Genomic DNA, 27,600 nt, shown 5'->3' with positions numbered 1-27,600 from the left:
TTAAAGTGGTCTCTTTTGTCTTAAGAAGCTTGCCCAGATTCCTAAACTCTTGGATCTACCCTTCACTGTGGACCACACATAAAGAGGATTCTCGTGATTCCTTTCTTTGCAATGTGCTAGGGAAAAAAAACACTACCTTAGAGGGAGTCTTTGGTTGATTATTTATTTATTTATTTATTTATTTACTTATTTATTTATTTGGAGACAGAGTCTTGCTCTGTTGCCCAGGCTGGAGTGCAATGGCGTGATCTTGGCTCACTGCAACCTCTGCCTCCTGGGTTCAAGCAATTCTCCTACCTCAGCTTCCCGAGTAGCTGGGATTACAGGTGTCTGCCACCACACCCAGCTAATTTATGTATTTTTAGTAGAGATGGAGTTTCACCATGTACACCAGGCTGGTAACTCCTAACCTCAAGTTGATCTACCTACCTTGGCCTCCCAAAGTGCTGGGATTACAGGCATGAGCCACTGTCCCCAGCCAGAGTATTTACTTTTTGTCTCAACTCCTCCATTATGTATCTTTGAGACTTTGGGCAAATTTCTCAACATCTTTGAACTTTTATTTTCTGTAAAACAAGAGTGTTAAACCAAATAATCTGTAGGATACTTTCTAACTATGAAATTGAAAGATATATTTTTATTTTACCTACTTAAGGTAGGAAGAAATACTATGCTAGGTTTGGGGCAGAGAATCAGTTGGGCAAAGCTGGGAAACAGCCTATTTTGTTATATCAACTTGGAGCTGTACTTTAGGAAAACAGAAATGCAGTCTGGACTATCTAACACATTTTTTAATGTATCTGGAAGTTTAGTTAATATATCCAAAGGCTACATCACTCTTGTTTTCCTTATGCCTGTTTCCAATTTGTACTGTTTCTTGTACACCACATGTACACTATGTAATACTCATTAGTCTATTTTGTAAAATAACTTGGCCTGAAAAATTTTCTTCTGCTAACTAAACTCCATCAATATAAGTGACATATTCTTTCTGTTTTGATAACTATTTTCTACCCACACTGTTGCCTATTATACCTATCATCTGAACCTAGAGAAGGAGATGGGTTAAGAGAGAACCCTAAATATATATTTTTAAAAGAAACCTATGCATTTTTAACAGTCTGTAAATAAGATCATAGGATCTTTAGATGGATAATTTTGTGTTCACATGAACTACTAGGCCCATACTAATTTCTAATATGTATTTTCTAAGTCCTCTTCGGAAACGTCGTAAAAGAAAGAAGAAAGAAGAAGAAATGCAAACTCTGGGTAAAGATATAACTCCTATCAATGAAGATATTGAAGAGACAAATATTTCTTAATGTAAGTGAGATAAACTTGCTGATAGAAAACTATTCAGGTGACATTTAACTGGTGAGACTGGGCTTACTTGCATCTAATAAATCATTCACTAGAGTTTGCTTTTATTTAAAAACATCTAAAAATAAATCAATTTTTTTTATAGAATCTGAAACCAAATAAAATACTTTCTCGTATCTTTTTTCTGCCTGTTACCACAGAGATAGGCATCCTAATACCGCATGGTTGTGGGGATATTTATATAATTTTCTTTCTAATTTTGGGCACAGGAAAGAGGTATTTTATATAGACACCTCACACTGAAAGGAAATAACAATAACAATAATAGCTACATATATTGAGCATTTACCACAATGCCAAGCACTGTTATAAGCTCTTTAAATGTAACATCTGTAAGGATTGTGCAGGAATCACAAATATTCTCAGATGATCCAATAGAAAGATTTTAATGAAAGAACCGTGGATCAAGGTTAAGGAAAAGTACATTGAGGCTCCCTGAGCTTGAGAATGGTTGGGAGCTGTTGCCCTTCCTATAGGAATGGCCGAGGTAAATATTACCTTAGCATTCAGAGGCACGTTGCAGGAGGGTCCCCTAGGCAGGAACTGTGGTTGTGGAGGGAATAGCCACTGTCAGATATAAACAAAGACAGAGGGAGGAAATAGGGGAAGAAATATTCCAAACTTTCTCTCCTTTTGCCTTCGGATCTTTAGCAGGTGCCTCCTACTAGTTAAACCTACCAGAAACCAGAGGGCAATGAAGCCCTGGTGATGGAATCTGAAGTGGTCAGTCTCCTGGAGACAGAGCAGGGCAGAGAAAGGCTCCAAGAAGGCACATGATGCATAACTAGCACAACAGAGCAGGGTAGTTTGTAATAACATAAAATCCAACTCAAACTGGCTTAAAGTGAAGGCAACGTATTGGCTCACATGAATGGCAGTCCGGAGGTAAGGTGGGCTTCACACTTGTCAAACCAGAGGCTCACACATAAGGAAACGTATTATTTCTTCCTTTCTGCTCACTGTTCTGAGTTGGCTTTCATCCTTGGTCAGTTCCTCTTAGGTTATAAGAAAGGTCAGTAGCAATTAGGGCTACAAGCTTCCTTGTTGACATCCAGTATGAGAGAGTAGTGTCTTTCCACAGCTCAGTTGTACAAAGAATCACTCCCAGACAATCCCAGCAGCTTAATGGGGTTGGTAAATGCTTGATGAAAAATTGTATGTGCTCCTAACTTATTCGAAAAACAACGTTACTGAATTGAAAACAAAATCACTGGCTCTGGATTTTTTAATTATTATTATTATTATTGCATAGTCCATTTTTTTTAAGTGACATGTTGTTATTTTCTTCATTCTCAGAGGCTATGAAGTTACCTTCAGACTGGTGGCAAGCTGCAAAATGCCTTGCTCATTTGAAAATGGACAGAATGTGTCTCAGGAAAACAGCTAGTAGACATGAATTTTAAATAATGTATTTACTTTTTATTTGCAACTTTAGTTTGTGTTATTATTTTTTAATAATAAGAATATTAATTATATGATTATTGTCTAGTAATTGGAAAAAAAGCAGCTGGTTACGTAGCAACAACAGAAGGGAAATTTCAATAAACTTTCATTTAAGTATTGTCACCAGGATTACTAGTCAAACAAAAAAGAAAAGTAGAAAGGAGGTTAGGTCTTAAGAATTGAATTAATAATAAAGCTCCATTTATCAAGCATTTAGCATATGCTAATAAGTTTGAAATATATTATTTCATTTAATCCTTTCAACAATCCATGAGACAGATATTATACTCCTCATTTCCTACATATGGAAACAGGGCCAAAGAACTCAAGTCAAATAATCTAATCCAGATTTAGACAGCTGGAGATTGTTGGAGACAGAATAGAAATCAAGGTTTATCTAAATTTAAATCTGTGCTTTTAACCATCATTTTTGTTCATCTGAATCGGTGCAACCTAACTCAATAACATAACCCAAGGTTTTATACCGAACTGTGTTTTGGTATGATTGTGAGATGTCAAGGCCATCTTCCTACAGGCACACAGACTGAGAAATCCTGGCCTATATTGCTGTTACCATCATGCTTTCTATAGAATTGACTTTTATTATGTTTCTTTGCTCCTTTATAAGTTCTCAGTGACGTGACTACATTTTTACATTATTAAAGCAAACAGATTGGCCCCATAACTAAGGAAATGAATAGAGATGGAAAAGTAAATGCTTGGCATTCCTTAAGCCCTGGGTAAGTGTTTATGCTCAATAAAATATAAATAATATTACTGAAAGAGGCTATTTATGCGGGAGTAATGGTCAGTGACAACAGTGGAGAGACCAGGTAGGGACTGGTTGTGACCATATCCTCATTTGCGTTCTTCTTGATGACAGCATATATGATTGCCCTCAGGTAAATTTTGATGCAGTAAATTCATGACCATATAACATCTATTATTTGAGACCATCTTGCCAAGTCCTCCTTTACTTCATGGTATATTTAATAAACACTGCTTTAAACCTGGAAAAGCACAATTTACATTTAGTCAATATTTCGTGGAATATTTAACTTTTTACATTGATTAGGTGGTTCACTTACAAAAATCAATGGAAGATGCCCCCCAAATTGTGCGTGTCAGCCAAGCAGCTTCTTTTTTAGAATCTTTGCAAATTTTACTTTGCAATGTAGATTCCATAGTGAAGTGGAGAATTCAGACAAATGCTGAAATCGTATATCACTTTCTAACTTCTGTGGTGTTTTGAGTGAAGCTGGGGCTGTACTTATATGTAATACAGAATTAGCTTCCCTATCAGTAAGAGCTAAGTCAAGCAACTGATAATTTTCAAAAATCTATTTTTTCTCCTGATTTAATGGTCATGCTTGAAACACAATTATATCCAACTGATCCATGTTGTATATGCTTTATTTTTAAAAGTTCATTCATGCCCTTTCTCTTATGTAGTCTTGTTTGATACAAAAGGAGCTTGGAATAAATATCCATTAGAGTTTTTAAAAACACAAAACAATGCTCTAAATGTTTCTTTTTTTTCTGGACTGAGTTTGGCTGACTAATAAAATCTCTCAAGCCATTTTGTTTTGATCCTAAAATGTCAATGGTGGCTCTCGAAATTTGGTAGATCTGGTATCAAGAAAGAATTTCAAAGATTTTTATATCTTTTCAAAATATGTTTTATAGTTGCTTTGCATACACTAAATAACTTTGTTTACGTAAACTGTCAATATTATCATGTACTAAAATAAATTTATTTTTAAAACAAAGTAAACATGTGGTTACTTGAGAATTTTTTATTTTACCATGAATTACTAATGAAAATAAGTTTGAACACTATTGCTTTTAAACACCTTATGCTTTGTAAACCCTATCCATTAATGTTCTTGAAATAATCCATCCTGACCATGTGTTTTCTTTAGGAACTAAAACATTTGGGAGTGTGTTTGACATCTATGGGAGTGTCTTCCCAATACCCTGGCCATATTTTTGAACTCCACCTCCAGCTGCGTTTGATTGGTCTGAGGTGGGCACTTAATAAACTTGGGCCAATTAGAGTCATTCCCAGAGAAATTGGAAACTTGAACTGAAGTCAGTCTTCTTAAGGTTCTTGGAGTATAAAAATGTGCATTTTGAAGCTATTGGCAGTTACCTTTTGCTTCATGTGGAACAGAAAAACAAAGGAATCTGGTCAGCCTACAGCAAGTGAAGCTTTAAGCAAACGCTGAGTGAAAAACAGAGACAAGGCACAAATTTCCCGACAGAACGTGAGTCCTGGTTACAGGCATTCTCAAAGTTTAGCACCGTTCCTGTCTATGGGCGCCATGAGACATGTTAGTGTCTTCATAATAAATTCTTCATTTGTCTTAAGCTAGTTCTGTTTGGGTTTCTGTAACCCGGAACCAAGATCCTGACCAACTCAGGTGCATCCTGAGACTGTGGACAATGGTTTCTTAAAGAGGAAATGACATCTTCTGTAAAACAAAATATCAAATTATTATTTTCAAATAGTGTATTTTATCATATTAAATGAACATTTCCAGCAACAGCATTGTGTTTGCATCACACAGACATTCATGGGAGCGTGGAGAGGGAGCAGGGACTTCAGCAAGCATTGATTGGGCACCACTGTATTTCAGGTACTGTTCCACCCACTGTGACAAATGCTAAGGAGGAAAGACTCTTAGAAGTTTAGAGTTTCTAAGTGGGGGAAACAGCTACTCACTGAACATTTCAATGCAATTTGTTGCTCTGAGAGAAGCTCAAGGTATTAAGGAACAGAGAGGAATGTCATTTAGCCCTGCTTAGTAAGAATCAGGGAAAGCTCCTGTAGGAAATTACACCTGAACTGATGATTGGCTCTGAGAAATAAAGGCCTCTGTCCCAAATCTTTGGTAAGCTCAAATATTTCTTTTCTTTTTCTTTTCTTTCCTTCCTTCCTTCCTTCCTTCCTTCCTTCCTTCCTTCCTTCCTTCCTTCCTTCCTTCCTTCCTTCCTTTTGAGACAGAGTCTGGCTGTCACCCATGCTGGAGTGCAGTTGGGCCATCATAGCCTCAACCTCCCAGGCTCAGGCAATCCTTCCACTCAGCCTCCCGAGAAGCTGGGACCACAGGCATGTACCACTATGCCTGGCTTTTTTTTTTTTTTTTTTTTTTTCCTTGAGATGGGGTCTTCCTATGTTGCATAGGCTGGTCTTGAACTCCTGGGCTCATCAAATATTTCTTAAGTCTTTGTCAAATTCTACGAAGTTCCTCTGAAAGCACCAGAAGTGGAGGGACCAGGAGGTGGTGCTTCAACAAGTGAGGAACAAGTGAAGAGAAAGAATCAAGGCTTCATCCCTTGTTCCAGGCTGTCCTGGGTATAGCAGGGTAGAGCATGTGGGCGTATGAGCTGTGAGAATAGATGTTTCTGGTCCCAATAATGCTATCTGATTAAGTGATTTCCTGATGTGGCAGGGAGAGAGAGATTTTTATAGTTTCCTACAGCTCGTCATTTAGGGCTTTCCCATTTTCCACTTTATTTTATTGCCCATGGTTTAAGCAAGTCACATTGAGAGTGGAGTAAAATGTTCCAGGTCAAATAACCTTATTTAGATAAGACCTTGTTTGTGCAGTATTTTGTAAATGAAGTCCAGAACATATTTCAAAGCCCATGGCTTTAAGACCCAGCTATAGCTTTAACGAAATCTTAATTTGAGTATATTGTGGATGTACTTTGTTATGCCTAAACATATTGGGGCACTGCTATCGTTAATTAATTCACACAAAAATAATTATTAGGTTTCTACTAAATGCCAAGTACCTTAGGTGCTAGGGGTATACCACTTGCATAAAACAATTTAAAAAACTCTCTGACCTCATGAAGCTTATCTTCTAGTGGATTTAATCTTTCATAGCATGGAATTTAAAACAAGACTTATGCAAGAAATTATCTTATACTGAGGACATCGCCTCTAGACTTTAACTTAAACAAGTGTCTTGAAACATAAAACTTAAGATGAACTCGTGGAAGATCTCAGTACATCATAGGTTTGACAGATTTTCCTTGACTGAATAATACTCATATTTTAATAATGATTATGTAGAACAAAAAAAGTATAACTATGTTTTGCTGTCAAATGTTTATTTTGCTATGCTTGATTAATATTGGTGCTACATTTGGGCATCTACTCTTCTTCAAAAGATCTTCTATGCTTCAAAGCATTTTTCTACAAAGGAACCTGTTCCCATGTGATCATCTTTGTTAACTAAATGTTAATGCCAGAACATAATGTGCAAATAGTGTATGCTTGCCTGTTTGCTAGTGTTATTGGAGCCTAAGAATGTGTATCTTATTGGAACTTCTATAAGCTCCTATATAAGCTTCTGTATATCTAATTGGAACTTCTATAAGCTCCTTATTCTTCCCCAGGATGTGTCAGCTATTAGCGTTTGAAGTAGTCTGAAATTTTATATGAGGAAACTGTATAAACTGTACAACTACAGAAACTGTACTAGTGGTTATTTTCAAGAGCTGAATTATTGTTTTTGGAAATTTCAAAATGTGGACTTCAAGGTAGGTTTAATCAAAAATTATAGTCAGTAATTGTACTCAAATAGAAGTGTTAACAAAACATGTTTTAAAGAACTTTCCTTTTATATTTTATTATTTTATTCAAGTTTAAATTACAAGAAAAAATATACAACAGAAGTACTCAAGGTTTGTTTTCTTTATTTTTTCTAAGAAATTTATTAAAAACATGTCAAACAAAATTCTTCACAAACACATAACTCTTTAGTGTTGCTTTCTCTAGCAAGTATAATTATTCTTCCAAGATATATGCAGAATAATAAAATATTCTGAAACTCTGTGAACCAAGCTAAATAATGATTTACAGTATTTTGGGCTTTAGTGAGAAGTGACAGAAAAACTTGTATCTCTGACTTGTTCTCTAATACCATTTTTGAAATGCTACAATATGTAAATTAATTAAAACAAACTTGTTGCTAGCACATTCTTTTTTAACACCCTAAGAACATTTCGTTTACCCAATGAACCAGAACTAGCAATTCTAAAAAATCATTTACACAGTGTTTTGTGTTTGGTTGCCTGTTGTCTTTTTGTCTGTTTTACTTTTAAAGATAATCTGGTCTCAGGTATTGTATCACCATCCCTCTGCCTCCTAACTTCAACTGGACTTCAAAATATCTGAGCTTTTAGCCCAGCCAGTGCTCCTGATAATTCTGTAACTGCAATAGGGATAGGAGAAATTTGCTACTGAACTATCATAATACAAAGGTTATGAACATAAGATCTTTATTCAGACAGATGTGGGCTTTAATTCTAGGTCTGCCATTTACTGTGAGGCCCTGGGCAAGTTATTTAACCTTACTAATGTTTTTGTCAGCAAAGTCAAAATAAATAATAAATAAGGTGGGTTGAGAAACTTAAATGAGATAATGTCAGTAAAATGCTCGGCTCAGCACCTGGAATATTTTAAATAATCTCTAGATATGGGCTCAACTGATGTTAATTATTATTACTGAGATCAATAATCATGGTGATAGTGATGATGATGATAATGATATTCTCTAATTACTCCTGTGGAAAACAAGAAATTATTTTCTGAAGTTGAGTCACTGCACTGATACATTGCAAAGTTTCTGTATTTTTAAGAATTCACCATCCCTGTGGAAAAGAATGTCTTTCTATTCCTATTAGAACAAGTTATGTTTAGGTGAAGAATTCCAGCTCAGTGACTAGTCCTATGAAATTGCTTCATCTTTCTCTCTACATTCTTCCTTTCTCCCTTCCCAACTCCTTCCTTAAAAGCACCCAATGAGAAAAAATAAGAAATAATCACTCTAAGGCTATTGAAAATAACTGAAAGCCCAATAATTTTCAAAATTATGCTGAGACAGATATATGATAGATATTTTTGAAGGTGGAGTTATACTCTGTACTACTTGTATGTTCAACATTAAGGGAGATTTTAAAAATAACTTGGGCAGGGACTGGGAATAACCTCTGCTATTTGTTATTCACAATTGACCTACACAGTAAGTATTACGATACCATCTTCTGGATGATAAACCTTATGCTCAGGAAGCGTAAGTACCCTGCCAAGGGTCATACTACTTGTAAACCATGCTCATCTGTCTCTTAACTTTGGAATTTCCATTTTGAAATGCAAGTACACTGAAATTATCTATCTTCTAGATGGAAAGAAAAAGAAACTTATTGTTCTGGACCCTGCCAATCGGCTAAATAAATGATTACTGAAACTATGCATTTGACAAATCTTTAAAACATTTTAAATATTGAAAACCTGTACAAGAACAGAAGAATCTGAGAATTTTGTATTAGTCAGATGATGATTGTTTTTGTATTTAAAGAATTAAACCTTTCAATCAGATTTAACAGGCTTAGCAAATATGAGAAAAGAACATTGAGTACAGCATAGAGACTGAACAGTAGAGTTTGCACCCTCGCCAAGGGATGCTCTTACTGATGAGTAACACAACTTGATGGGATCACAATATTTTTCTCAATCAACACATGATATGAAGAAGCTGACCTCTAGGAAAGTATCTGGATGTTCCTAAAGCTTTTGCAAAGAGTAAAGTTTTATACAAATAGATGTAATTTAAAAAGTTTTATACAAATAGATGTAATTTAAAATATATGTTTATTGATAATCAAAATTCACCCCATAGTGCTTGAGTCTCTTGAATTCAATGTCACTTCATTAATTTAGACCCCTCGGTCTGGAAGTTGTCACCACTAAGGCAGTAACTAGGTTGATGTTTACCTTCATGATAATTAAGATGTAGTAATCTTTAAAAACTCACGGGGGAGACATTATTGTTATAAACGTTTCCAATACATTGAAAGTTATACTTCAGCAGCAGCAGAGTCTTTTCAATTTTGGTGTGGTAATAAAATCACCTTATGTGACATCTGTAACATGTTTAAAATCAAACTCATTATTTTTGTAAACTACCTTCAGGTTCTAATTTAATTATTTAAATATCACTGAACACTGACAATGGGCACATACACAAAGGTGTTCTAAGTGCAGGGGGAGAGTTAAAGGAGATTAAGAGACAGTGCGTTTTTTTTTTTTTTTCCCAAGTGGGAGAAAGACATGTACACAATTAGCTATAATAAAAGGCCAAATAGTTCATTCATTCATCCATGAATATTTAGCATCTATTGTATGCATTGTGCAAAGTGCTAAAGGGAAAAAGATGAACGAGGCTTAGTTCATTCTGCCAAGTACTTTGTTCTCCATTAAAGATGAGAGTTTTATGTGAACAAACAATACTTGCTAGTATAGATTAGAGACTGAAGGGATTAGAGAACACTTCTCTGAAGAGGTGGTATATACCTAGACCTAAAAGAATAAATGGAATGTGATAGGCAAGTATAAATGAGGAGACGTTCAAGTCTGGGTCAGTGTGGATAAAGAACAGAGGAATGTTCAATTAATTGAGAAGTGGCAAATACTGCTGGTATAAATCAGGTGCCTAAGACACCCCAAGAAATGTCCTGATGCAATGTTCATACAGATAATGATGAATGTAACAAGTGCTCATTTTGTTATCCAAATGAGTGTCTGTTTCCACATACAGTGAATTCTGCCTATGGGACAAAGTATTCTTTGGGACTTCAATGGACAGAGTGGGTGTGTATCATCAATTTCGCAACATACGGAGCATACGGTGAATCATAGGCCTTATGTAATTGATACTCAAGAATACAATTGGTTGTCAACAGTGTCATGCCAAGCCGTATTGGAGCCTGAAGCAAAAAGGAAAAAATATGTTCCTCTTAAATATACACATCAAAATAGTCCCCTATATTTTGAACCAACTAAAAAATGTTAGTAAGCATCTGTAATCAGAAAACATGACTATGCATAAAGCCTTTCATTGTCCACCCTGTTCGCATACTTTTGTCAACCCTCATAAACCTTGGTATCTCACAAGCTTCTGGGGACCTGATAGCCAGAGGCCAGGGAACTGCAGGCTGATTTTAAGCCCCTGAGATGCACAGGGGCATATGCTTAAAATGAGGCTGTCTGGCACCTGATATGTTCGCATTTCATAATAATGCAAGATTGTAAAATAAATAACTATTGCCTGTCTTTATCTACAAGTTTGATATTTTATTCACTGTGAATTTTAAAAAAAATAATTTAGATTTTGTAGAAGATATCACATTGCATATTGTTTACTTTGATTCCTGAGTTTTTTTAAACCCTTAAATTTTGGGCCAGAGCAAGTGGGTACCTCACTCTTCATACTCTGATTCCAGCCCCGGTTGTTGACAAAAAGCAGGACAGGAGAGTAAAACTAGCAGGCTGTATATGCAGTTTTCCATAAACAAACAACGACAAACAAAATATCCACTAAAATCTAAAAAAATGAACGTTTCAGTGATTCCCACCAACACTCTAGAGATTTGGATTGGATTTTAATGTAAACTCTAGTCCTTGCTAGTGATATGAGTTCTAGTAAATAACATAGATTTACCCAGCCTCTGTTCCTTAATCTGTAACTTGATATGATATCCTCCCATGGGTTGGTTGCCAGGGTTTTTATGAGCTTCATGGGCATGTGACCTGTGTGGCCCACAGGCTCTGTATAGGTATGACACTGTAATTGAAATTCTCAATAATTTTTGAACAAGATTCCTAGAATTTTCATCTGGTACTGGATCCCCCAAATTATGTAGCTGGGCCTGGCCATGGCAGAGTGCCTGAGATACACTGTGCACTCAGGAAACCCTAGTGGGACCAGCTGTATTGTGGTTGATTTGTGGACACATGTTTATGAATATTTTCCCTGTTCTCAGCACATGAGAACCTGGAGTTTAAAGAAATCATTGCATTAGTTATGGTTCTTGCTTTCTGTACAGGGAAACCCCAATGGAATGGAAGGAGAAAATGGAGACACTGGTGAGTACCCCCTCCCTTCCCTGTTCCCTGGGTTGTTTCCTAATCAAAGCTCAAATTCCTCAGGTTCTTCAGGTGTCTCACAAGCTTAGTGGCTTTAGCCATACTTGTGTCAGGATGCCTATGTGTTTTCACAGAAAGAGATGGCTTTGTCTTGGGGTCTGCTGGTTTTTTCCCTACCCACTCCCTAGGCAAACACGGAGGCCTTCGACTATACCCCTATTAAGTATCTGATCAAGCAAATCTTGCCATTAGAGGGATTTATTCTCTTTAATAGTGAATTTTTAAGTCTGTTTTTTGAAAACCAGTACCTTGGCATTATTATGTTAGGTAAGCATTTCGGCCTCCCATCCCCCTCCTCTTGAGTTATATTATAGATCATATTATATTTAATAAAGACCACCTTAGGAAAGCAGAAAGTCAAGTCTTAATTGTATTCCACTACAAGGCTTTAGACAAGGTCCATCCCACGAGGAAAGAGGAGATGGATCTTGTCTATTGGTTAAAAAATCTATAAAACAGATGATAAATTAATAGGTGAGAGAGTAGGGTGAAGACTTCCATTTGTAGAGAACAGCCATTACAAACAAGAACACATGGTTTTGTAAATGTATGGCACATTTGAAATGTGCTACATGGAATAGTGCTGCCAGATAAAAGAAAGACATCCAGTTAAATTTGAATTTCAGACAAAAAAAAAAAAAATGCAGTGTAAGTATGTTCCAAATATTGCTGCTTATCTGGGCATCCTGTATTTTTATTTGCTAAATCTGACAACCCTCACGTGGAATAGTGGATTACGGGATGCAAAGGGGCATATGCTTAAAATGAGGCTGTCTGGCACCTAATATGTCATGGCAAGTTTTCTTGCACTTTACTGAATGGGAAAGACAAGGTTTTGAGCAGACTAGTGACGTGATAAGATGCCTGGTTTAGGAAAAATAATTCTGCAGGCATTATAAAGGGTAAAATGAAAAGCTGAGAGATGGAAGGCAGGGGAAATGATAGGAGCTGTAATTGAGAGGTAGAAATGGAAAAGTTGTGATATGCTCAAGATGTTTTGGTCAGAGAATCAACATAATTTTGTGATATGTTGAATTTGGAGACGTGAGGAAGGCAAGACTCCTTGAGAAGACTGTTAGCTCCACACTGGTGACCAGCAAGTTCTTGGTATGATTATCTGAGATATGGATTACAGGAGGAGGAGCTGACTGGGAGTGGGCGCTTGGGTGCCATAGTGAAGAAAATGACTTTAGTTTTTAAAAAAAATAGATCTGAAGGCCGGGCGCGGTGGCTCAAGCCTGTAATCCCAGCACTTTGGGAGGCCGAGACGGGCGGATCATGAGGTCAGGAGATCGAGACCATCCTGGCTAACACGGTGAAACCCCGTCTCTACTAAAAAATACAAAAAAACTAGCCGGGTGAGGTGGTGGGCGCCTGTAGTCCCAGCTACTCGGGAGGCTGAGGCAGGAGAATGGCGGAAACCCAGGAGGCGGAGCTTGCAGTGAGCTGAGATCCGGCCACTGCAGTCCAGCCTGGGAGACAGAGCTAGACTCCGTCTCAAAAAAAAAAAAAAAAAAAAAGATTTGAGTACACTGGGGACATCTCTGTAGAGACATCCAGCAAACAATTGGCAATGTAGCCCTGAAGTTCTTGAAAAAGTCTTGGTAAAGAAAAAAAAAAACTATCTTGGGCAGGGAAAGATATAATAAAGAAATCACAACTTCAAGACGAATTACCTAAGAATGGTGGAGATGGACTAATGGGACCAGATACTGAGGTCATGAGGAGAAGCTGAGATGATTTGCAGTGTCTTGATGTGCAGCAGTAATGTGAATGTGAAAATGGTGAGATAGGGGGTAATACCTAGATATACACCAAAAGAAAAAAAGCATCAGGATTTGACATTAGGTATGGTTGGAAATAAGGCAGAAAAGAAGGAGACGTAGGTGCCTTTGATGCTGTGGGCAACGGAAACTGGGACATAGAAAAGCCGCGCTCAGGACAGCAAGAACAAGGTAAGATGGCGCCGACTTTACACTGAGCATCCATTGAGTTTCAGCTTCCCTATGAAATGTCAAAGTTAAGATATCCTTGATTCACGCCTGTAATCCCAGCATTTTGGGAGGCCGAGGCGGGTGGATCACGAGGTCAGGAGATTCAGACCATCCTGGCTAACACGGTGAAACCCCATCTCTACTAAAATACAAAAAAAAAAAAAAAAAAAAAAAAAAAAGCTAGCAGGGCGAGGTGGAGGGCTCCTGTAGTCCCAGCTACTCAGGAGGCTGAGGCAGGAGAATGGCGTGAACCTGGGAGGCGGAGCTTGCAGAGAGCCGAGATCGCGCCACTGCACTCCAGTCTGGGAGACACAGCGAGACTCCGGCTCAAAAAAAATAAAAGAAATAAAAAGATATCTTGCTAGTATAAATTATACATTTGGGTTGAAAATATAGACTTTGAAAAGGAGTGCAATCATGTTGAGCAAATGGTATTTTGAAGGTATGAATATACAATAGGAATCTTAACCATCAGAGGTGCTGTGTGAATGCCTGAAAAAAATGCCAATTTTTGTGTATGTTTTGATGTAAAAAATGCAGCTCACATTCTAAACTGGTTGTGCAGGAAAAGGAAGTTCAATAAATTAATTTAGTCCCTTACTAATCAGTTTTTCTCTCCTGAATGCTCATCTGCTAGTAGGGGGAAAATGAAACCAATTAAATGTCCAATCTGGTTTAAATTTAGCCTATTTGAGAAATATGAAAAGTCCCTTTCAGCAATTTCCTAACTTGCCGGGAATCCAAAGCATGGGCTCTCAGAGAATCTGCATCTCCTATTTCTCTCACTACCATGGTAAGGAGGGGATGAGGAAAGGGCCTCACGTGGGTCTTCGGATTGTTATGGCAGGTATCCATTGTTATTCAAGGACATGGTCCCTGGCCCACCTGACTGCTGTGCAGTTCTGTGGGCCTTGAATGCTGAACTCTGAGGTACAGATATGATTCTAGGGAGCAGTGCATCCTGCCCTTGCTGACTTGACTTCTCTCATATCTCACCGGCTCTCAGCTCATCCTTCATCCAGCCTCTGTCTATCACAGCCTCTGTGTGTTTGCTCATTTTGCCCTTTGGCCTTTTGTGGCAGGGCTGGCCACATGGCAGGGTGTTTAGCTCTCAACCTAACATCCATACCACGTAAGAACTGAGGCATGCAGGGTAACTATGCTTCCTTGTTGGCAATAGCTGACTGTTGTGACCACGGGAGACTGGCATAGGGCTGTATGCTCAGTGAGGCAAAAGAAGAAGATGAAAATGTGGAATTAACTCCCTTCCCTGCTTCTTTCCAATACATGCTCATGTGAATTTTTCTGTGACTTGAAAGTCTGTAGGTTTATCAGAATCTCGAAGTGATCAGTTCTCAAAGTGATCAGTTATGCTTTCAAGTGTTAAGGACCTCCATAGAGATAGAGGCAGAAAAGTGCAGGTAAACCTGGAAGGAAGAAAGAGGGGATGAAAGAGAAGGAAAGGCTGGAGTTGGGAGCAGAACAAATGAAGTTCAATGTAAGGAAAATGAAAGCAAAAAAGGAAGGAAATGAGCAGGACAAGGTGATCTGTGGTAGCACACGACACTGAAAAATAGTTGGAGGTTTATACCAGTCAGAAGCAATGATCAGTTCTGTAGAAAATATGAAAATATTCAGTTTTCCATCAGTCTGCAGATGGTCCCACTTGGAGTAAAGTGTGAAAGAGTCAGTTATCAATAGGTGCCTTAAAGTATATGAACAAGTACATGCTTACTAGACTGATGTAACTTAGAGAACTCCTCCGGGAGGAGGAGAAGGATTTAGGAGTGATAGCAGCCATAGTGGGATGAAGTGGTGAAAATGATGTAAGATTTGCATATACAAGCATGTTTTGTAAATGCTTGGCTGCAAAGCCTGTGTAGGGATAGCTGACCAGTCAAGGGAACTGGGTATGTAAGTTTTGGACAGCCTTGTTGTTATAGACATCTTTGATGGCCAAACGAGAACCTCTCTGCCTAATCATGTCAAACAGTATGATAGATAATGGTCCTCATAGAGTTTAGAAAAGAAGACATTGGGTAGCAAGAATTTGTCAGTGTTTATTCAGCACTGTCTATGTATCAGGCTTCTGGCCTCTTCTGATGAGATTCTACCTGATTGATCTGCATTATTTGCTATACACATAAATTTATCACATTCTTTTCTGCATTTCCCTCTGCATTGCAGGGCAGAAACCTGGAACCCTATTTTTCAGAATCCTTTTCCTCATATAGTTCTAGATTAGAGTCTTCTAATCTGCACAGTATTTGGAAGGTGGAAGAGAAGGTGCCATTCTCCAGCTGCAGTTGTAAGCTGATGTCTGAACAGATGGCAGCCGTATGGTTTGCAGTGGTTTCCAGGTGTGTGCCTGAGAATCACATGCTTCTAGCTGTAGCTTTCCTGACCTTTGATTCCCTAGCTTTTCCAAAGGCTGCATAAGCCTCTAATGCCCTGCAGTACAACTCTTCTACGTGGAGACCTAAGGTGATTCTGTTTCCCTGATGAAATCCAGAGTGAAGCATTGGAGCAGTGTCGACCCTCAAAAATATTGACTTCCTTTTGCTTTAATAATCAACAATTAAGAATTATTACTAGTAATCTAATTATTATTATATTGTGGACACACTGATGCCAAGAAAGGCATATGCTAGTATCTTGGTTTGAATTCACCTAAAAGAAGGTTTTGAGATGAGTACTTGAAAGAAACTGTTTATTTGGGAACTAGTTCCATGATACACATGATGAAATGAGGCAGAAATGGGGAAAATGAAGTGGAGAAGCCACTGAGGGTATGTTAATGAGATAATTACTTCTATGGACAGCTGAGTTTAGTCCCACTTGAGTCTACCTGAGGAACCGTTGACATTGCCCTTAAGAAATATTCCACTAAGGCTGGTGTCAGGATGGAGTATTTATTCACCTACACCTGTTCCTCCATGGCTGAGGGTTACCCCTGGGGGTGACATTCAATCCCCTGCACCTGCAGGGTCTCCTGCTCACAGGTAAAGAAATGCCCCTCTGTATTGGAAAAGGACCTCAGGCAGAGAGGTAGAGAAATGTGAGGTGGGGAAGGGGAGTTTCTGGGTTTGTGGCACTGACGTCCAGGCCCCTGTTGTACCATCGGCATATGGCTTCCCTACAGGTCAGCTTGCCTCTTCTACTTCCGTGGAGTGGCAGAAGCGGAAGTCAGAGTGCAGAAGGATGAGGGGGTGGAGAGAGGAGTGAGTGCAGACAAAATGCCCTAGGAGTGTGAAGGCAAGCGCCGAAAATAGCAAGAATTTAGCTTAGGGGCCTCAGGGGAGCTCCACACACACTTGTATTTATTCCCTTCCATCTTCTCTCTTTCTCTCTCCTCCTCATCTTCTTCATAATAATTTATGTTTCAGATAATGCATGCAACAGAGCTTTAACTCAGTCACTTTTAAAGACTTTAGCCTAAGATTTCCCATAACATTAAACAAGATTCCTTCTTCTAAATGGCCTCTCTCTGGACTGCTTCTTCCCCGCATCTCTACCAGCCTGAGGGAAAGCAATCACTTGCCTTCAGCAAATACACATAAAACTGCTCAGAAAATATAGGTTGCCTTGGAAACCAAACCAAAAGAGAAGAGAAAGATAAGCACGAATATTAAGGATTTTTTAAGCCTTAATGACTTATTTTTCCCAAATCCAAATTTTCTTGGCCTATGAAAAAGTGAAACACAGTCCCCTTTCAGGCATATACCAAGTGAATCCTAAAGTCACTCCTAAGCTCAGGTTTCTACACATTTTAATGCTTTCTCACCAGTCCTTCTATCTCTTTTTCTCCCTTCCAGGAGATTATAACAGAGTCATTGTAAATAACCCCTGGTGGCACCTGCATTGATAGGAGTGCTGTGGTGGACAGCACAAGAGTTTGGAGTTAGAGAGACCTGGGTCTGACTCAGCTCTGCTGTGATATTTTTCCGTCAGCATTTGACACTGGCAACTTATTACACAGGGGCATCTTTTTTATTTATTTATTTAATTTATTTTATTATTTTTTTGAGATGGAGTCTCGCTCTGTCACCCAGGCTGGAGTGCAATGGTGTGATCTTGGCTCACTGCAACATCCAACTCCTGGGTTCAAGAGATTCTCCTGCCTCAGCCTCCCAAGTAGCTGGGATTACAGGTGACTGTCACCACTCCCGGCTAATTTTTGTATTTTTAGTAGAGACCATGTTGGCCAGGCTGGTCTCAAACTCTTGACCTTAGATGATCTGCCTGCATCGACCTCCCAAAGTGCTGGGATTACAGGTGTGAGCCACCACATGTGGCTGGGGCATTTTGACTATTTACTTTATAAGTTAAAAAGCTCTCATTTTACCTTGTAAAATGAAGAAGGCTTCAAGGTCCAGGACTTTTTTTTTGTCTTTTCATCTTACAGTTTATATTCAAATCTGAGACTTATTTCTTGTTATAAGCATGATTTTCTTAGTGCTGTAAAGTATTGTAACACAAAAAATTCAGTTATGCAAAATACACATACACATAAAACTCCTTTTATTTCCCCATTTATTTCTCCATAGCTCAGGACTATCTCAGAAAGTTAGTCTTTACTGATTTGGAAAAGAACAAGGGACACTATTGCCAATGGCAATATTATTATGTCAATTATCCAAAGGTCCTTTCTTGAAGTTCCAAGATGACATTTTTTACCGAGGCTTGGGGAGGCCTCATGGAGAGAGCTTCAAATCAGAAAATGTGTGTTTGAGTTTCAAATCATGCAATTTGTTAGCTAAGTAAACTTGAGGAGGTACTTACACTTTTTGAGTCTCAATTTTCTTAAAAGTCATAGAATGATTTCTTTCTTTTTTCTTTTTTTTTTTTTTTTTTGAGATGGAACCTCACTCTGTTGCCCAGGCTGGAGTGCAGTGGCACGATCTCTGCTCACTGCAAGCTCCGCCTCCCAGGTTCACGCCATTCTCCTGCCTCAGCCTCCCAAGTAGCTGGGACTACAGGCCCCCGCCACCACACCCGGCTAATATTTTGCATTTTTAGTAGAGACAGGGCTTCACCGTGTTAGCCAGGGTGGTCTCGATCTCCTGACCTCGTGATCCACCCACCTCAGCCTCCCAAAGTGCTGGGATTACAGGCGTGAGCCACTGCACCCCGTCCATGGAATGATTTCTAAATGCCTAATCGAACTGTTGTGAAATTTCTTTATTCCTAATAACAGCTAACATTCATGGAGCATCTACTATGTGCCAAGAACTGTTTTAATGCTTCCCATAGGAACTCATGCAAGCCTCCCAGCAATCCTATGATAGTTGAAGTACTTAAGGTTACCCTGATGTTATCTCGAGGAAGCTAAAGGACTTGGGTGAATGCCTTGCCCAGGATCACACAGCTAGTTAAGTGGCAAATGCAGAATTCAAATTCAGGAAGCCCAGCTCCAAATTGTTACCACTAACAGAAAATACTTATTAAGTACTTACCAGGTACTATGTTAAGCATTTTATTAAAGAAGTCTAATTCATTCCACAGTATAGGTATAATGATTTCCATCTCTGCTGTGCAGATAAGGAAATAGGCTCAAAATCTGAGCTGAAGGAACTTGTCCAAGGTACTATAATTCACAAGTGGAAAATATTTCTTTTGCTTATAATATTGTTTCTTTTGCTTATAGTATCACTGCCTCCTTTGTCTGGCTAAATGCTCACTATTTTTCACGTCTCAATTTAAATTTGCTTCTTTTGTTTGTCTCCTCTGATAGTCCTACACTAGGCTAGACCTCCTTTTATATGTAGTTTTAGTAATCTGTGTATTCTCTTTGTAGTAGCTACTATAATTTGATTTAGTTGTCTTTATGTCCCTATTTGTCCCTCTCCCACAAGTACAGAGTTACATGGAGACAGGGATTGCATCTATTTCTGCTTACCAGTGTATCTCTAACATTTAGCATGTATTAGGTGTGCACCAAATATTTAATAAATTAATGCACTTTAAACTTTCTTAGACTGATGCTGATAAACACTAGAACATAAATTGGACAAAAAGATTTCCATGCTGTATTTCTGTAAATAATAGTGATAGGAGTCTTGAGAAGAAAAATAGAAATGAGATGAACTCAAGGGAAAGTCAAGACTCTACTATGAAAAAGGATGTAATTTTAGGAAGATGAAGGTAAGTGACTCATCATTTTAAGTGGAAAAAAAATCCAAAACCCAGAGTTAATTCAAAACTATGTAGGCATTCTCTCACAGCAGCCAGATACACCCTAAATAGAGACAGGTATGTCAAAAAAGAATTGTGGCGAGTCATGAAGTGGACTCAAATTAGAATCATCACAATTTACCAATGTTTTTAAAGAGAACTGCTGGGCAAAAGCACTGTAAATTTGGGCAAAAATGGACAGGGATGGTTCAAACAAATTTTGCTGGGTTCCCAAATTTTACAAGTAGAAAGGAAGCAATCTGAGAACACTTCTCAGTTTCAAACATGTGTCATTTCTTACAGAAAATGAAGGACATCTCAGATGGTGAGAACAAGAGTGTAGGGAGTGGAACCAAGAAACAAAGGACAGTGGGGGTGGAAACCATTCCCTGGGAACAGAATTGCATTCTAATCAGGAATCATTCCTTGTAATTCTATGTGGAAAATCTGACAGTATATATCCAGCTGGACTTCAAAATTACTACAAAACAGCAACTACCGTATGTCTCTCCTTTCTTTTCTTTTCAAATGAGAAGCTCTGTGATGATTATTTTGTCCCTGTTTCAGTATTGCATGTTAGGCATGTAAAGAGCAGATATCTTTTCTTAAGTTTGAGAGGTCTCTGGGTCAACATGCAACATGTGAGGACCCTCATCCGCATATGAAGAAGATACAAATTGCAAGCTATTAGATTTTGAGACTGCTGTCATGTTGGATCAGATTTTGAGGCAGTCATAGATGCTCAGTGTATTTTGCATTGCAAATAATTTAAATAATTTAAACCAGAGAGTGGACTGTGGTAAATTAAAACAAAATAGACACAATATTTAGCAGTTTCTCTCATTAAGAGGTGGAATTTACTTCTCAACCCCTTAAGTGTGGATTTAACTATGTGACTTGCTTTGGCCAGTGGCACATTGGAAAACATGATGCAGGCAGAGGTTTGAAAAGTTCTTGTGCATTGGAGTCACTCTTTCTTGTTCTGGGACTTCTCCATTTGAAAAGAAGGAACTAGCTTCCTGTAAGATGAGATCCAATGTGGAGAAAGTCCCATCAATCTCAGACAACTCAGAGGATCATGAGCTAAATACAATAGTGTTGTTTTAAACCACTACATTTTGAGGCGTTTTGTTATGCAGCAAAAGCTAACTGATATTGGTTGGATTTGCACAGATTGACAGAAAACGAGAGGTTAAGGAGTTCCATTTCTATCTTCCAATAAAATAGCACTAATGGAATAACATTTGCTAAGATAATGCAGAGATCTATGTGCTATAGCAACTTTTTCCCCCTCCAGCTTATAAATTTAACTAACACACAGACAGCTACACAAGTCCAGAAGGTACAGAGATTTGCATCAGCTGTTAATCAAGGCCTTCCAGTTAGGATTATTTGTGAGATAATGCATTGGAAAAAAGCTGAGGCACCAAACCAACTTTCAATCACACCCATGAGATAATCTAGAGACAGAAAGTGTACTAAATGAAGCAATAAAAAGAAATTTTATTCATTCATCGAACATTTTACTAGGTGCTATATCTGGGCAAAGAGAAACAATATGTGATTCTACTAGGGTATTGTAGTTACAACTTTAAAAATTGCTTTCCAAGGCATTTGCTGTAATCTGAATCTCTAACTAAAAAGCTGAATAACTAGGAAATGACTCAAGAAAATAGACCTAAGTATTATCTTGGCAGTAATTTCACAGTAAAGTTGGTCTAATAAAAATTTCACGTGGATTATGTCTTAATTGATTCTCAACCACTGTGACTCTTTGGAAGATACATGTCAGAGAATAAATGTTACACCTTGCTAATTTTAAACACACTTACAATATAATGTCTAAAACAAAGCAAAGATTTTATCTGCTTGTTTTGCAAGTTGAAATAGCATTACAGTTATTCATAAACTTTCTTTTGTTCCCTTTAATACAGATTTCTTACACTTTTGCTATGTGAAGTGCTTAGAAGACTTAGGCAAAAAATAATTAAAGTATTCTTAATATTTTGCATTTAGAGTCTGATTCATTTAAATCACTTTTAGAATAAACTTTATTTTCAGAACAGTTTTAGATTTACAGAAAAATTGTGAAAACAGTGTAGGGAATTCTCATATATCCTCACACCTAACTTCTCCTATTATTTTCTTATGTTAGTATGGTACAAATTGTTATAATTGAAAAACCAATATTGATATGTTATATCATCTAAAGTCTATGCTTTATACAGATTTCCTTAATGTTTCATTAGTGTTCTTTATCTGTTCTAGGTTCCTAACCAGAATAACACTGCATTTTGTCCTCGTGTCTCCTTGGGCTCCTCTTGGTCATGAAAATTTCTCAGGTTTTTTGTTTGTTTTTTTGTTTTTGATGACCTGAGAAGTTTTGAGGAGTAGAAATAGGGTATTTTGTAGAGTGACCCTCCATTGGTATAGGTCTGATGTTTCTGTCATGATTGGATTGAGATCACAGGTTACCAGGGAGACCCACAGAGGTAAAGAGCCATTTCATATCAAGGTTACCAACATGACTTGTCATTATTGACGATAACCTTGATCATCTGCCTGTGGTAATATTTGTCAGGTTTCTCCATGGTAAAGTTATTCTTATTTTCATCTTTTTCCTATGTTTGGAAGGAAGTTACTGTGTGCATCCCACACACAAGGGGTGGGGAACTATGCTCCACCTTCTTGAGGGTGAAGTAGCTACATAAATTATTTGAAGTTATTCTCAATGGAATATTTGTCTACTTTCCTCTGTTTATTTAATAATTTGTTTATATCATTATGGATTCATGAATATTTACTTTATACTTTGGGGTATAAATACTTACTTATTCATTTCACCAAATTGTTCAGCTTTGGCCATTGAGAGCTCTTTCAGTTGATATCTGTGTCTCTTTGACATTTTAACATTTAACTTGACACATTCTCTCTTTTGCTCTTTCCATTTCTTTTGTTCGTTATGATCTGAAAACAAAAAAATCATATGTGATCTATAATTTTGCTGCTTGAGGATAAAGTAAGTCTCTTTGGAGCCTAGGCAGAAGTTCCTATGCATCCAGGGACAGATAAGGAAACTGTTCTCAGTTTTCTCATATCTAAGTTGAGGGAACTGGTTTCAATATAATTAATAATCCCACCGGATTTAAAGGTGCCATGATTATGATTTTTGGTCACTTCCAGGCTGTTGCTAACAAATATCACAAAAATTGTGAATTCATTTATTTCGTTATGGTTTTCTTTCCATTCTAGAACTTTGCCTTGGGTTTCAGAATACATTTTAGAACTGGAGAAGAGTTTCAGGCCTTTCGAATTTCTGTTGTTTTATGATCTACTGAAGGCCATTTCATAAATGAAGTGCTCAGTACAGCAAAGCTGGCCAGTACCTTTAAGCTGTAAAAGAGATGGTCTCTCACATGATGGCCACGTGCCAGAGAGCTGTGTGTATGCATGTATGTGCATGTGCGTGTGTGTGTGTGTATAAGGAGGGATCTTTAAGTAGAAATTGAGAGCACACATTTATAAAAGATACATATGTATTTATATATTGTAAAATATAAAATATTTATAATATATTTATAAATTATATATAAGTAAACTATATGCATATACACCTAATAATTATAAATCTATAATAAATATAAATATATAATATATACTTACATATCAAGGATATATAATTTTATATATAAATCAGATCCTTTATATATCTGTACACACACACACACACACACACACACGTTATCACAGAAGAAGAAAATTTAAAACCAACTCATTGAAACTCCTCTTTCTAGAATGAGTCATACTGCGGCAAGTAGACAGGAATCTTTTGCATCTTTGTGAGGCTGTAACATGATTAAATCACAGAGTATCTGGCCTTTCCTTCCCTCTGGCTTGGCTTGGCATCCTCAACGATTTTCCGTCTCCTGCAATCCAAGGATGTTCCTTTCTTGCTGAGCTGGCAGTTTGGACTTTTGTGATGAAGGGTCTAGAGGACATGGAAACAAGGAGAAAAAGGAAGGGGTTAGCTAGAGGCAGTCAAGGGGTTTTCCAGGGAGATTGGGTAAGAGCAGCACGGTAGAAAGGATATGAGAAAAGTGGCTGGAACAAAAAGGGGGTACTAAGAAATATTATCCTGGCTCAGGTACCTCTTTCCCGTAATATGAGAAATCTAATGACTTTGAAACTCCTTTTTGCTGTTGGAGTGTGTTTTGAGTAGTGATACGTTTTGTCTCTGTGTTCCCACCCAAATCTCATCTTGTAGCTCCCATAATTCCCACGAGTTGTGGGAGGGGCCTGGTGGGAGATAACTGAATCATGGGGGTGTGGGGAGGTCTTTCCCGTGCTGTTCTCCTGATAGTTAATAAGTCTCACAACATCTGATGGCTTTAAACATAGGAGTTTGCCTGCACAAGCTCTCTCTTTGCCTGACGCCATCCACATAAGATGTGACTTGCTCCTCCTTGTCTTCTGCCATGATTGTGAGGCTTCCCCAGCTAGGAGGAACTGTGAGTTCTCCATTAAACATCTTTCCTTTGTGAATTGCCCAGTGTTGGGTTTGTCTTTATCAGCAGCATGAAAATGGATAATACAAATGGCAATGCTGCTTGGTAACCAAAACGCATAATTAGTGGCTCTGTAAGTGTCACAAAAGTTTCAGCTCTTTGCAAGGAAAATCAATGGGTTTACTGGAGGAAGTCTTGAGAAGTACTTTGGAATTGATCCTGTTTTCCTTGGAAGTCAGCATTAAGGCATCATTGATATGATGTTACAAAGACTGGAACTATACTGCAGGGGCACAGATTGGAAATCCCGTGAGGATGGGTCTTTACTTGTTCTGATCGCTGATATATTGGAGGAGCGACATACATCTTTTTGGAATGAATGAATATTGAGTAAATAGGAGAATATGTGTATTTAGCATCTCTGATTCATACTTATCGAGGGCAGTTCCTCTAAAGAATGGTTCTCTGGACCAGTCCTAGGGAATTATATCCTACGTTTGTTGAGAGAGAGAAGCAGCAAAATATGTGAGAAGTTTAGAGTTGAGAAAAAATGAAACTATATGAGAAAATAGAGGTGTTGGTGATAGAGGTGGATTATTTGCAATTCTTATCTATAACGCGTGACATTCTTAACTGGATGTAAGAGAAGAAGAAGAAACTACATGTGTTTGAGATCATCAATCTCCTCTGTAATAACTGTCTCTCCTGCAACATGAGGACTAGGAGAAATGGTTGTTGATATAATTTATGGGGCCAGGCACCATAAAATGTAAAGATTTTTTTTCTTATAGTTACTATTAACCAGTCTTATTTTCAATTTGTCTTATACAAACCAACAAAAAGCCACATCTTATTTCTTTCTAAAACAAAAATCTTATGTGAGTTAATGTACATAACAGATAAAAGCTGAAGGGTGTGGAACTTGGGCTGCCCTTAAGCACATGCTCACAACCCTTCAAATGCCACTGAGTACAGCATGGAAACTGCCCAACTGGCCCACGGCTCTGATTTCCAGCGATAGGAACTGAGGGTCAGAGACAGTTCACGATTCACTGAGAAACCCAGTTCTCTTCTGCAGTGTGTCTCAAGTCAGTGAAATTGGTTTCTGTGTTAGCAGGGTAAAAAACATCGTTACATGATTGCTATTTCTCTGATCTCAAGAAAAATGCTTAGTCTTTTCTTTTTTCCTTTTACTTAGCTTGGCTGTTTCTCTTCTCACCCTGCCCTGCTTCCTTTAGTAATTAGTTTTGGAAAGAAATAACTCACATGGTAAAAATGATCTGGAAACTCAAATTAAAATTTTTTCTTGCCCACATGGATTTGTGTGATTCATAGTTGCTTTAAAGCCATAGAAATGGGCTTGCACAAATTAATAACAACTTTTCATAAACAGACTTCATTGTTCCCTGCTAAAAAATATTCCAGTCAGGCTTTAATTGAAAGGAAAGGTATGATAGGAATCTATCTCCATGGCAGAAATGCTTTAAAAGTAGTTTATGCTTCAGCGATAATCTGTGACAGTTTTGAAGATGTTTGGGGTTTGTGTTTCACAACTACCTAGGCAGATGAGAGGAAAGAAATAGAAAGGACACAAAGCTAATTATGTGGATTTTGAGTGATCACCCAGCTTACATGGCTACAACTGGGTGAGTCTTCGCTTAATTATATGCAGAGGTGAAACTAATGGTGCTGTGATTATGAAACTGAAACTGGTTAGGAAGGTAAATTACCTCTCTCCGTGTGTAACTTGCCAACCTTGTGGATTAGTCTCTACCTGAATAGAAGACCACATGTAAGATCTTGATAAGAATAATAAAGACTTACAGTTATTTAGAATTAATTTTGAGTTAAAACAAGGTTCCTCGGGCCATCTCACGAGTCAAAGGGAGACCAAGAATCAAATTTGTTTCAGTTAGAAGGATGTTGCTGTAGGCCAGGCATGGTGGCTCATGCCTGTAATTCTAGCACTTTGGGAGGCTGAGGTAGGTGGATCACTTGAGGTCCAGAGTTTGAGACCAGCCTGGCCAATATGGTGACAGAGCAAGACTCTGTCTCAAGAAAAAAAAAAAAAAGTTGCTGTATAAATGGTAGGTTTTGTTAGAAAGTGTTAGAAAGTGTCTCAGCACTGACTTGCTCAGTTATACCATGATAGAGACCTTAATAAGCCATACTCTATGGTGCTCTTTCCTGCTCTAAGTGACAGAGTAAAGTGGGGCAGTCAGTATGTCTAAGGAACCAGGCCAGCAAACCTTAGAGCAGGTTTGGGGCTCAGTCAATACAAAGGAGGCTTCTTTGATAGCAAGTAAGCACTGAAGCAAAGTAACTGGGGTCTAAGGTTCCATATTTGAGCATAAATAGAAACTAAGCAAATTTAGGATATTCCTCTTTATTTCTATTTTTTCTGATTTGAGAGGGGATTATTGCTTATTGTTAAAAAATTCAAGATACACAGGAAAGTATAAGACAGGGAAAAAATTGTTCAATGCCACAAGCCAGCTGTAATGTCAAACAGATTTTGACATCCTGAGATTTTGACATTCTACTTTTGCGATTTTGACATTCTACCTGTCTACTTGTTGTACTGGGGATTACCTAAATACATTTCATAACTTGGACAGAGTTCTTGTGAAAATACTAATTAATAGTAAAGCTAGGCTAAAAAAAGTTATTCTCATCAAAAATACATTTATTTTTTCCTCTGGCCATGTGCTTAATCTCCCTATTCTGGTATGTGGGAGGGAGGGCAATGTATCTGTAGTTAAACAATGAAATAGCTGTTACTCCCAATTACTTAAACTAGGAGTTAATTAATCCAACTACAGATGACACTGGGAGTGTTTCCAAGTAATTAGAGAGCATCTCAGGACCCACAGACTCAGGAACATGTTAACACATTTATTCATGATTTGGCTCTCTGTTTGTCTGTTACTGGTATATAAGAATGCTTGTGATTTTTGCACATTAATTTTGTATCCTGAGACTTTGCTGAAGTTGCTTATCAGCTTAAGGAGATTTTGGGCTGAGACAATGGGGTTTTCTAAATATACAATCATGTCATCTGCAAACAGGGACAATTTGACTTCTTCTTTTCCTAACTGAATAC

At 37.9% G+C, this 27,600-nt stretch overlaps 1 protein-coding gene and 1 long non-coding RNA gene across 2 annotated transcripts in view; one reads left to right on the top strand and one right to left on the bottom strand.

The window, feature by feature from the left end:
- The window catches only part of BTC (betacellulin), a 53,682-nt gene extending 49,090 nt beyond the window's left edge, over positions 1-4,592 (top strand). The window contains exons 4-5 of the mRNA XM_017852979.1: positions 1,214-1,323; positions 2,677-4,592. Of these exons, the coding sequence (XP_017708468.1) occupies positions 1,214-1,322 (109 nt within the window). The 3' untranslated portion in view covers position 1,323; positions 2,677-4,592. The remainder of the gene's footprint in view (positions 1-1,213; positions 1,324-2,676) is intronic.
- The window catches only part of LOC108515823 (uncharacterized), a 50,118-nt gene continuing 22,998 nt past the window's right edge, over positions 481-27,600 (bottom strand). The window contains exons 2-5 of the long non-coding RNA XR_001881642.1: positions 23,765-23,980; positions 22,824-22,959; positions 18,164-18,276; positions 481-566 (exon numbers count right to left, since the gene is read on the bottom strand). This is a non-coding gene — a long non-coding RNA (uncharacterized LOC108515823). The remainder of the gene's footprint in view (positions 567-18,163; positions 18,277-22,823; positions 22,960-23,764; positions 23,981-27,600) is intronic.

This window comes from Rhinopithecus bieti, unplaced genomic scaffold (assembly GCF_001698545.2).
Source record: "Rhinopithecus bieti isolate Rb0 unplaced genomic scaffold, ASM169854v2 scaffold_35319, whole genome shotgun sequence".
Lineage (NCBI taxonomy): Eukaryota > Metazoa > Chordata > Mammalia > Primates > Cercopithecidae > Rhinopithecus > Rhinopithecus bieti.
Note: the sequence above shows the minus strand (reverse complement) of the source record. Positions and strands in the feature narration are given on the sequence as shown.